The sequence below is a fragment of the Mobula hypostoma genome, chromosome 9 (genome assembly GCF_963921235.1).
Source record: "Mobula hypostoma chromosome 9, sMobHyp1.1, whole genome shotgun sequence".
Classification (NCBI taxonomy): domain Eukaryota; kingdom Metazoa; phylum Chordata; class Chondrichthyes; order Myliobatiformes; family Myliobatidae; genus Mobula; species Mobula hypostoma.
Genome location: NC_086105.1, coordinates 41,253,604 through 41,266,521, shown reverse-complemented (window position 1 = coordinate 41,266,521; position 12,918 = coordinate 41,253,604). Strand labels below are relative to the sequence as shown.

The 12,918-nt window shown below is 40.4% G+C and overlaps 1 protein-coding gene across 1 annotated transcript in view; it reads left to right on the top strand.

Annotated features, from left to right (window-relative positions):
* Positions 1 to 12,918, top strand: part of iqub (IQ motif and ubiquitin domain containing) — a 68,432-nt gene that overhangs the window by 48,738 nt on the left and 6,776 nt on the right. Inside the window, exons 13-15 of the mRNA XM_063058147.1 lie at positions 9,402 to 9,612; positions 10,237 to 10,412; positions 12,584 to 12,754. Of these exons, the coding sequence (XP_062914217.1) occupies positions 9,402 to 9,612; positions 10,237 to 10,412; positions 12,584 to 12,754 (558 nt within the window). The remainder of the gene's footprint in view (positions 1 to 9,401; positions 9,613 to 10,236; positions 10,413 to 12,583; positions 12,755 to 12,918) is intronic.

Genomic DNA, 12,918 nt, shown 5'->3' with positions numbered 1-12,918 from the left:
ATACCGGCAGAGGTTCCGGAATGCGAGGAAGCGGTGGGACCGCACGTATTTGGAGTTTGCTCGCGAGATGCAAACATATTGTGAGCGTTGGTGCGCCTCGAAAGGGGTAGAGGGGGATTATGACAGACTGCTGCAACTGATTCTGATTGAGCAGTTTAAAGGTTGTGTCCCTGAGGGTATGAGACCCTACCTCGATGAGAAAGAGGCAGCCACTTTAGCCGCAACTGCTAAGTTAGCGGATGAGTATGCGTTGACGCATAAAATGAAGTTTGCCCCGAGTAAAGGCTACCAGAAGGGTAGTCAGGACGGAGGGGAGAGTCCACCGGAAAAGTCAGAAAGTAAGCCGGGGACTAGTGAAAAGGATAAGGTAGACCGGGAGCAGTCTGGTAGGAAGTCTCCTGGGGTCGTCTGTTTTAATTGTGGGAAAGTCGGACACTTTGCGTCCAGGTGCTTTGCCCCAAGGAAGGAGACGGGGAAAGGAAAAGCGGAAATTTTGAATGGCTGTATTGAGCTGTTAAGCGAACCGCTAGGGAAGGACAGGTCTGAAAAAGTCCAGGAAGGGCGCGAGAGGTTTATCTCGGCCGGACTGGTGTCAGTGAAGGAGAGGTTAAAACCAGTTCCAGTGCGGATCTGGAGAGACACGGGAGCGTGTCAGTCACTAATACTGAAGAGTGTATTAGAGTTTAGCTCAGAGACCCAGACTGGGGAGGTAGAGGTCAAAGGTGTTGGGGAAGGGACAGAGTCAGTCCCTTTGCACCAGATACATTTACAGAGCAACCTGGTCTCTGGACTAGTCACGATCGGGGTGAGGTCCGAATTACCGATGAAAGACGTGGAAGTCTTGCTCGGTAATGACATCGCCGGAGGAATCGTGTTCCCAGTCGTGAGATTGACGGGTCAGCCTGCCAGCATGGAGGCCCCGCCCGCGATGGTGAATTTGGCTGAAACATTTCTGCCAACCTTGTATGAGACAGGGTGTAGTGAGATAAGAGGTAGTGAGGGAGCTGGGACGGACGTAGCAGTAGCCAGGAAAGAACTTGTGCAGACGCAGGAGCGAGACGAGGGGCTGATGGTTTTGGCAGAGACCGCTCTCTCTGACACAGCCTTGACAAGCTATTGTGCGGATGAGGAAGTGCTAAGGAAGAAAGGGAAATCAAGTACAGCATCCGCAGATGAGGAGTGGGGGGTGGTGCAAAAGAGTTATGGGGATGAGGTTTTTAACATGGCCCACGAGGTACCCCCCAGTGGACATTTTGCGGTGCTGGAGGAAACAGTTGGTGGAATCATGAAAGAGATTTACCGGCTGCCCAGGGGGAAAAATGTTATTGATCATGACCGACGCGAACTGAGACGGTCACCGGCTTTTGATATGCTAACAAACCTAGTTGGTGTTAGCGTGGAAATCAATGAAGCTAGGGGCCCCCTGATAAGAGGAAAAAACCATTTTGAAAAGATTAGGATGGGATCGGTCAGATGGGAGAAGGCTATTGTTTTGGCCAGGTCTACTGATAAGGTCTCTCCCTTAATCCCCGAAGGAGTAATTAAACGACTCGCACCCATGTGTTTGATTGTCCCGAGGAAATGCAAAGAACTGGGACGTTGGGTGATTGTGGTTACAATAGGGCAGCCAAGTAAACAACACCCATATTTTTTGAGTAATTCAGTGACTAAAGGGCTGATGAACACAGAGGTGTGTATTGGCAATTTAACACGGCTGTCTGAAGCCAGCTTGATAGTGAACCTTGAAAAAAATGAATTCGGCCACACGAAGGTCACTTACCTGGGAATTGTGGTGACACAGGGGCAGCTGGCAGTGATGCAAGCTACAGTGCAGGCTATCGCTGACCTCCCAACCCCGACAGACAAGAGGGCCCTCAGAAGGCTTTTGGAGATGGTGGGGTACTGCAGGAAGTTTTGCAATAACTCTGCGGTCAATACCCGTCCCCCTCCTACTAAGCCCTTGCGAGAGAAAATTGAGTCGGAATGGGACGACCCTTGTTATTGTGGTCCGGGACAAAACCAAATGAGAGGTTACATTGGTCGCAATTCATCAGTGTTTTTGGCCACTATGAAGTTTGCTGAGTTGGAGCCTGGTCTAAGGGATTATTAATAACACGTGTAAAAGGAACAGAAAATGTGATGACTGTCTGTCAAGGTGTTGACAGCTTCAAATTCTCTGTATTAGCTAAATAACTGATAAAGATGTACATTGTGTGTGTATCAAATAATGTAGTCATGTTTGTAATTTTTACCTCCCGGTAAAAATCCTTAAAGGGGGGAAGTGTTACGAGAATACACATAAAATTAAGATGTTTGCTGGCCTGGGCTAGCATCAGTGGCATCAGCAGTTGGTCTGCCACCTGCCCTCAGGGGAAGGAGAGATAAGGAACAATGGAGCAGCGTCTGGAGATGTGTAATGAAGGGATGTGGGAGAGAGAGCTGTCTGGAGCGGCTCCCCCCTTTGAACCTTGAACTGTTTGAAGTGATGGACAGGCGATACCCCAGCAGGGGGATAAAAAGGGACAGGTTCGCTAAGGCGACACACACGCCACCCGAGGTAACGAGACCCTGGAAGCGGTGCGCCTCTCACGAGTGGATGAGAAGTACCAGACAACGACAAGGGTGGAAGGGTACGATCAGCGGGAACCCGGTGTGTGTCCGCCCTTGCCTGGGTGCCGGGTTCACTGCAGAGGATCGACCGCATCTGGAGGAGGGGTCACAGTCGGTGACCTCAGGTGACATCACCAAGGACCCGCCCAAATGCTGTTTGTGAGCCATCTCGCTGGTCTGTGAGTGAAGCAGTGTTCTGAATGATGAGTTGTTCCTATTCTATCTCTCTCTCCCCCCACGTTGTCCACCGCCATGGCAACGATTACTGCGAACTGAACTACTAACTGGACTGAACTTTGAGTCATTTTGAAATTGGTCATTTACCCCTAGACAACGATAGAGCTTGATTGATGCTGTTATCTTAATTCTGTGCACATGTGTGGTTATCATTGTTGAATTGTTGCATTTATTATCCTTTCGATTACTGTGTTGCTTGTTTCTTTAATAAAACTTTCTTAGTTCTAGTAATCCAGACTCCAACTGAGTGATCCATTTCTGCTGGTTTGGCAACCCAGTTACGGGGTACGTAACACTTTACACAAAACAAATGGCAAACAGTCTCACAATAGAGGAAAATTAAAGGGAAGTTCAAGAGGAGCCACTTTTGTGCATCTCCTTGTTTAGAGTTGAAGATTTTCATCTGTTTGTAACCTTCTAATTTCTGCTTTTTCTCCTTTTTTTCATATTTGTTGCCTTGGAACTTTGATTTTTATTATAAGTTAGAGAGCTAGTAATGGGAATGGTATGATAACATCAGAATGGTTGTATTAAACCTAAAATTTAACGCAACCCTTCTGATTTTATCAGACACTCTGTAGTGGTTTACCAAACTGTGGGAGGTTATCCATTTATCCTTAATTGCAGAAATTGTGTGCAGAACATCTAAAGATGCACATTAATATAATTTCTCATACACTTGATCTTATTGTAAAATCTGTAACTTCAACTGTGGGAATGTGAGTTAACTTAAAAATAACCACTAGGGATACTTTTGAAGTTGCAGCTAATAATTATGAAAACATGTATATACATGCATGTATAATGTGATACTTCTGTGGAACTTATTAAAACGATGAAGAATAAAGAATAATATGGAACGATTTGTGTTGTTGAAGTTGTTTTAGGGCGTAGGTGTTAAATATCTGAAGATGAGATTGTAAACTATGGTCCAAATAGAATAATATTTACACTGCCTGAGCTGAGATTGAATGATTCATGGTTAGCAGAAATTTTATTGAGTATAGCCAGTGTACTTTAGAGCAACAGGGGGTACAATTTAGAAGTGGCAGGTCATATCAAAATGCTAACGACTGGATTTCAGAATGTTTCTTTGTAACGTTACATATGTTAAGCTGAATAAGTTTCTGGAACTGTTAGATGATATTTTCCTGTGCCAAGGTTTCCTTGACATTAGTGCATATCTGGGAAATTTCTTTTCGCATAGTGCAACACAAATTGTTTAAAATATGTTATAAATCATTTGTAAAACCATTTTTGAAAATGTTATGTACACTTCAGAACTTACTTTCTAAAGCAGGTTAACAAACTGAATTTACTTACCTTGTGACTAAATGGTTCATGATATGATCTTCATAATTGGTGTGAGTTAGCAATTCAGGCAGATTTATTTGTTCTTGTTTATCAACCACCTAGTTGTCTCCACCTTCCCTCTTCCCGCCCCAATCTGCCTCTATCTGCCCTTATTAGTCTGCCTCCATCTATCATGCACCTGCTCTTTCTCACAACTCAACCTCTACCTCTCCCCCTTTCATTCCCCATGGTTAGCTTACTTTGCCCATCATCATTCAACCCTCATCAGTCCAGCAATCACCTACTGGCCTCTGTCTCACTGTTCTTCCTGTCCTCTTTATACTGACTATTGCCACTCTCTGCTCTTAGTCCTGATGCAGTGTTTCAACCCAAAACAGTGACAAATCCTTGCCACAGATGCTGCTTGACCTGCTAAGTTCCTCCAGCAGATTGTTCCAGATTCTAACACCTGTGGTCTTTTGTGTCTCCAAGCAGACTATTTATTCTGTACTGTGATTTTGAAATCTACAGACAATAGTTTTAAGTGATCACACCCTAGGAAGGCTTAATATATCCAACAACCTACCCTTTCAAAGTCCTGATGCAGTGTTTCGACCTGAAATATCGAGAATTCCTTTCTCCCAAAGATACTGCTTGACCCACTGAGTTCCTCAAGTAAATTTTGTTGCAACCTACTCATGTCCTTACCCAAATGTACAGGAGTGAACATGCAGAATAAACATCCAGCAAATCACTAAATAATTTGTATTAAAATATGTGTTATTTCAGACTTTTGAAAGAACGGCCTGTTGGGCTAAAAATATAAGGCTTTACAGAATTTTGTTTGCATAAATTTACTTAAACATTGTACTTCATGCTTAGTAATTAGAGCTTGATGTCTAGCCGTAGTAGCTCTTGAATTTATTAATTTTCATTAAAATGGTTCTTCGGAAATAATGGATAATTGAAGATGGGGTGTAGATCATCCCCACTTAATTGAATAACAGAACAAAGTCAAAGCCAAATTATTCACTCCTGTTCATTACAGAGAACATGCAGTGTAGGTTTAAGCCATTCCGTCCTTTTGCCCTTGCTGATACTTGTATTTTTACTTGCACCGAAGCAATAGACCTATCAAGACAATACATCCCTATTAATGTTTACATGCCACCCAAAATTTCTTCGACTCTTCCTTGTTTAATTGAACTAAATGCTTCTTATCCCTCCCCATTCTCGGCTTCCCCCAGATGTATTTACCGCTTGCCACCTCAGGCTTATTCTGTGATCATGAGTCTGACATTCTAAATTCTCTAAGTAAAGAACTGCCTCCTGAAATACAGATTGTATTGATAAGTAGCACTTTATTATATTTATAAACCCAATTTCATGATATTGCCAAGAACAGAATAATTTTTTAAAAAAATTACTGCACCGCTAATCCCTCCCATTATCTTGAAGACATCCATTGGGTCATCTGTCTAGTCCTTTCTATTCTAGATGAAGAATAAAAACCTATATAATTTTTATTGAACTAAATAGTCCAGGACCTGAAGGCAAAATTCTGGTATAATTTTGGTAAATTAGTTTCACTTCCTCCAGTGTACTTCAGTGCTATGGAAACTATTCATAGTATATTTTAACCAATTTCATCATGGATTTAATATTAACCCCCAATTCTATACTATGGAGAGTCATCACCATTCGGTTTTCCTCACTTATGCCTTCAGTACCTTTTCAACCACCTTTTTTTCTCATTTGCTTGTCTCATTTCATTATGAAAACCTCAGTCACTTCCTTACTTAGTGATTTACTTAGTCAAATCACTTACTTAATAAGCAAATGGCACCTTGTTCTAAATGGATTTATTATCTACCTTATTTGCCTTACTTCAGGAAGGTTTGAATTAATTCGGTGGAGGATGGGACCTGGAGTGATAGGGCTGAGGATGAGGTAGTTGGTTTACAAACAGAGGCGATGTGTAGTGAGACTGCTAGCAGGGAGAGGCTGATGATAGAGGAAAATGGCAGTCGAGGGGATGAGCTGCAATGTAGAAAGGGGACAAAATCGAAAAGGGTGATGAATACAGGACTGAAAGTATTATATTTGAATGCGCACAGTATATGGAATAAGATGGATGAACTTGTAGCACAGTTACAGATTGGCATGTGTGACATTCTCAGCATCACTAAATAGTAACTGAAAGAAAATGATCGCTGGGAGCTTAACATCCAAGGATAAAAAAAGACAGGCAAGTAGGCTGAGGGGGTGGAGTGGCTCTGAGGGTAAAAAATGAAATCAAATCTTTAGAAAGAAGTGACATAGAACTAGAAGGTATAGAATTGTTCTGGTAGAGCTGAGACACTGCATGGGTGAAAAGACCCTAACAGATGTTATATACAGACCTCCAAAGAGTAGTAAAGATATGGTCTACAAATTACAATGGGAGATAAAAAATGCATGTCAAAAGGGCAATGTTAAAATAGTCATGGGGATACAGTATGCAGGTAGATTGGGAAAACCAGGTTAGGGCTGAATCCCAGGAGGGGGAATTTTATAGAACGCCCATGAGATGGCTTTTTGGAGCAGCTTGTGGTTGAGCCCACTAGGGGATCAACTATTCTGGATTGGGTGTTGTGTAATGAACCGGAATTGATTAGAGAGCTTAAGGTAAAGGAACCTTTAGGGGTCAGTGATCATAATATTCACCTTACAATTTGAAAAGGAGAAGCAAAAATCAGATATATCAGTATTACAGTGGAGTAAAAGGAATTACAGAGGCATGAGAGAGGAGCTGGCCAAAATCAATTGGAAGGGAACACTGGCAGGGATGATAGCAGAGCAGCAATAGCTGAAATTTCTAGGAAAAATTTGGAAGTGCAGGATAGATACTGTACATCCCAAAGAAGAAGAAGTATTCTAAAAGCAAAATGATGCAACTGTGGCTGACGACAGAATTCAAAGCCAACACAAAAGCCAAAGTCAGGGCATATAATAGAGCAAAAATTAGTAGGATGTTAGAGGATTGGGATACTTTTAAAAACCAACAAAGGCAACTAAAAAAGCGATAACGAAGGAAAAGATGGAATATGAAGGTAAGCTAGCCGATAATAATAAAGAGGATACAAAAAGTTTCTTCAGTTATACAGTATAAAGGAGATGTGAGAGTAGATATCGAACTCTGGAAAATGATGCTGGAGAGATAGTAATGGGGGACAAGGAAATGGCAGACAAACTGAATAAATATTTTGCATTAGTCTTCACTGTAGCAGTATGCCAGAAGTTCGAGAGTGTCGTGGGGTTGAAATATGTGAAGTTGCTATTACAAGGGAGAATGTCAGAATCAGAATCAGCAACAGGTTTAATATTGTGGGTATATGTTATGAAATTTATTGTCTTTGTGGCAGTAGTACAATGCAATACATGATATATATAGATTAACTGAATTAGTGCAAAAATTGAAATAAAAAAAGTAGTGAGGTAGTGTTCATAGGTTCAGTGTCTATCTAGAAATCAGATGGAAGAGGGGAAGAAGCTGTTCTTGATTCATTGAGTGTGTGCCTTCGGGCTCCTGTCCCTCCTTCCTGAAGGTAGCAATGAGGACAAGGCATGACCTTCGTGGGGGGGGGGGTAGGGGTCCTTAATAATGGATGCCAGCTTTTTGAGGTATCGCTTCTTGAAGATGTCCTGGATACTACAAGGGCTAGTACCCATGATGGAGCTAAGTTTACAACTCTCTGCAGCTTATTTTGATCCTGTGCAGTAGCACCCCCCCAACCCCCGCCCAAATTAGGTGGTGATGTAGCCAGTTAGAATGCTCTCCACAGTACATCTGTCAAAATTTGCTAATGTTTTTGGTGAGATACCAAACCTCCTCAAACTCCTAATGAAATATAGCTGCTGTCATGCCTTCTTTGTAGCGGCATTGATACGTTGGGTCCAGGTTAGGTCCTCAGAGATATTGACATCTAGGAACTTGAAATTGCTCACTCTTTCCACTTCTGATCCCTCTGTGAGGACTGGTGTGTGTTCCCTCATCTTAGCCTTTCTGAAGCCTTTCTTTGGTCTTATGCTGAATACAAGGTTGTTGCTGCTACACCAATCAACTAGCTGATATATCTTGCTCCTGAATGGCCTCTCTGAAATTCTGCCAACAGTAGTTGTCTTGTTAGCAAATTTATAGATGGCATTAGAGCTGTGCCTAGCCACACAGTCAAAGGAGTGGAGAAAGTAGAGCAATACGCTAAGCACACATCCATGAGGTGTGCCAGTGTTCATTGTCAGCGAGATGGAGATGTTATTTCTGATCCACACAGTGTATGGTCTTCCGGTTAGATGCTTGGGAAACTGAAAGGTCTGAAGGTAGATAAGTCACCTGGATCAGATGGTTTACATCTCAGGGTTTTAAAAGAGGTGGCTGAAGAGATTGTGGAGGCATTTGTAATGCTGTTTCAAGAATCATTTGATTCTGGCATCATTCTGGCAAGACGGGCAAATATCACTCTTCAAGAAGGGAGAGAGGCAGAAGAAAGGATATTATAGGGTCAGTTTGTCTGACCTCAGTGGTTGGGAAGATGTTAGAATCGATTATTAAGGATGTGGCTTCAGGGTATTTGGAGGAACATGATAAAGCAGGCCATAGTCAGCATGGTTTCCTTGAGGGAAAATCTTGCCTGACAAATATGTTGAAATTCTTTGAAGAAATAACAAACACGACAAATAAAGGATGTCGTGTACTTGGATTTTCAGAAGGCTTTGACAAGGTGCCACACATGAGGCTGCTTAACAAGTTAAGAGCCCGTGGTATTACAGAAAAGACACTAGCATGGATGGAGCATTGGATAAAGGAAGCATTTTCTGTTTGGCTGCTAGTGACTAGTGTTCCACAGGGGTCTGTTTTGGGACCGCTTCTTTTTACATTATTTGCCTGTAATTTAGATCACAGAATTGATGGCTTTGTGGCCAAGTTTGCAGATGATACAAAGATATGTGGAGGGGCACATAATGTTGAGGAAGCACAGAGGCTACAGAAGAGCTTAGACAGATCAGGAGAATGCGCAAAAATGTTGCAGATGGAATAGTGTCGGGAAGCATACGGTCATGCACTTTAGTAGAAGAAATGAAAGGATTGACTATTTTCTAGCATTTATTATGTGTTACTCTGGATTCCTAGCATCTGCAGAATCTCTTGTGTTAATAATTTACAACAGTTTTGTAATTTTATTTTGTTATTTAGTTGTAACAATTTGTTTCTCATATTTCAGGTGATTATAATACAGACTTACTTCAGACGGTGGTCTGCTAAGAATTATGTTCGCCAGCTGAGAATGCAGAGGGACCGGAGGCTACAATGGGAACAGGAGCAGGAAGTGAAATTTAAAAAAGAAAGAACTGATTATATAAAGAAACAATATGAAAGGAGAATGAACCCTAAGACAAAAGAAGATTTTGACTTACTCTTTCATGCACTGGAAGGTACATTTTGGCTTCTCAGTTGTTTCCCTGTGGCCTCTCCATTTCTGACCGGTGCAATCTCTTTTGTTATAGAAATTGCCTTTAAACTCACGAGAGAGCATAGGCCATCAACTTTTTGCTGTTGATATTTCTGTAGCAGGCAATTTCTTTTTTACGACGTCAAGTTGCTAGCTCGACACTCAACCCAGCATGGATGGAAAGTGTGCATGGAAGCCGGCTGGATTGGAACTTCTGCCCCGAAGTCCAGTGCTGATGCCACTACGCCACCAGCCAGCTTCTTTTGTTATAAATGCTATTAAATGTTTTAAATTACAATTTTTTCCAATTGGGTGGGAAAATTCAAATTCTGTTAAATTTCTGATGACAGGGGAAGATATTTAGGTAGTCATGTTCTCAAGTGAAGGACGTTTAGTGAGTGTGACCAAAACTTTTCACTCAGGGTGAATAGAATTGCCCAGAGACAGTGGCCCAACTCCCCACAGGAAGCAAGGTTTAACTTTGGAAATGCATTTCTGATTGTCTTATTTGAACACTGGTTCCTTATGATAGTAGCACAAACATCTACGTGGTTGCTATTAAAATGAATAATGTAATTATGTTTGTGTGCCCTCTGTGAATATTTAGAATGGAAACAGGATGAGCTCAACAACATAAACCAGAATCTTACTGGGCCAGAGAGAAAAGCAGCTCTTTGCACACTCCTGGAACAAGAAGCAAAGCTCATTGCATCTATTGGAAGGCATAGAGTTGATGCTACTAAGGAAACTGGACCAAAGTTAATTAAGAATCTTTTGAATAAGGTTAACAAACTAATATAGTATTGTGTTTAAAAATATTTCTGCAAAACCACATCTTATTTGACTTGTTAATCATCTAAAGTTGTGAGTTATTTGTCTGATATTGCTGCACAGAAATCCAAAATCTGGTGAAGCACATGAAAAGGCAAACTACACAAGTAAATGTTCCCTGAGTGAACATTTGAGTTCTCATTTTCTTTGGGAACTCATATTTGATTGTAGTAGTTTAAATTTGGGGTCTATTATAGGTTGATAAGTTAATATAATTAAACCTATTTTAATCAATGAACAAACTCTGGCCTGGAATTTTCTGGGTGTGGCAAGCTACCCAAGATTCCTGACCACAAATCCCAAACTCTGATTTGATTGGTAAAGCTTTATGGAATGTGGTAAATGTCACCTAATCTTGGATGTGCCTTACCTCCAGGCTGCACTGACACTCAGAAGTGCCAAAGAAGTAGAATTTTTGCAAATAAGTTTGCTATGAAAACTGAGCTATTTTTATTTATAAATTAAAAATTGAAAAATAACATGCTTAATAAATTGAATTTAAGTTAATTAAGTAAAAAATGTGAATTATCTGTAGCTTTTCCCTTTTGCTGCCATTTTTCATTGGAATGACTGAAATAGAGCCAAGTTACAATGGGACAGATTGCTCAGTAATAACTACTGGGACGTTGCAGAATTCTGCTATTTCACTACAGCTTTCCATCAACATGACAGTACAGTTGAAATCAAATTGTCCAAGACGTATTGGGAAGTTTGAGAAAGAAGTTTAGGCATTTCACAGGAAAGTTCAGGCCAATACTTTCTTCATTGACTTCCCAGTACAGTGCTTGCAAGTTTTTCTTTTTTTCCTACTTAAAATGCTGATATCCCACACAGCAGCAAGAGCTCGTGAAACATGATGCCATTTCATAGGGGGATATGAAAGAAGCTCCACCCCTAAAGTGCTTGAAAATAACAAACAATTGCCCAAGTCAGGACTCAGGCTTTGACATCTATCTGTAACTTCACATCCCTCTAACTGTTATCAAGGCTAAGAAAGGGTGAAAACTACTAAAATCAATTGAACAATTAATATGTTTTATAAGTATTAAACATATAAAATGAAAATTAAGTCACTTAAGATATATTTAACTGATTAATAACATTGGCCCAAAATTTTTGTTGAAAAGAAACTCTCACTTTTCACCTTTGAGGAAATATACTATTGATATTCAGGTGTGCATGCATACAGAAGTCCTGAACTTCCAGACACAGGAGATTCTGTTGTCATAATGACTATATTGGGGTCCAGCATTTGAATGTAAAATTATGTAGTTTCCCTGCAGTTGTGCAAGATATTATAAGTTAAACCTTGTGAAAGATTCAGCAATTCCTTGCAGCTAATCCTCCCTTAAAGTAAATAGCAGAAGTGTGTTTCAAGCAGTTTTTTGATATTTGTTGAACTACCTCAAATATATTAATTATCTTTTAATTTTTTAAAGTATTATATAATTTCTAAAACTTACAATTAAAACTTGCACTGCTTCATCATCTGTTGAAGCATTTTTCTTGGGCTTGTGATTGACAAGGCTCTGATCTGGCCAGGGCCTCAGCAATCAGTTTGGTGTTACTTTAAAGATTCACTCGCTCGGCAAGTTTAGTAGGTACATGATCTGCTATATGAACTCTGGGAATGATAGCAAAATTATTGAGCCATTAGAACAAACTCAGTTAATTAAAATATGTGAATTATTATGTTACTTTTCTGCCTTGAGCTGTTTCTCTGTATTCAAATGAATAGACTTGTCTTTCCTAAAATTGGTACAGCCCCATTGAGCATATTACCGAGCATAACCACTGCACAGATGCAACCAGTTCATTCTCCAATTCTGAATTTCACATGGAGTCTAAAGTCAGAGTTCAGCTAGGAAACTACTAACAGTGCTCAACTAACTATAGTCTATGAGCTTAGCACTTCTCGGTAAATAGATGCCAAAGGTTCATTGCTGTCATTTCCTGGTAAGTTTCAGTTATGTCAAATGAAATGTTGTGCATTTTAATTATCACCAAATGTCACCAAATTGACTTTATCCAAGTTGACATACTAATTACAAGTGCATTTATATATTTTAAAATAAATTTAAAAAATTGAATTGTGGAACTAACTTACATTTTAACCATTATAGTGTGCAGACCCCATAAGATGGAAAGCGTTTGATGGGAGAATCACTGAAATGGACACACAGTTCACTATTCGGGCAAGAGAGCTGCGTGATATTTACAACAGTATTAATATGAAATACCTGACCACAGATGAGAGACTGGATGCTCTTTTAACACTAAAGCACACAGTCAAGGTATGAAAGTGTTTAAAATCATAGTAGAGCTAGTAACATTGATGTCCGAATTACAATTGTCCCCTTCAAACCTGTCTCAAAAAAACTCTGTCCATTTTTCCTAGTAAGTTTCTGATTACTTTCTTCTGAAATCTCTGAATGTGTTGTAGACTTTTAATGAACTT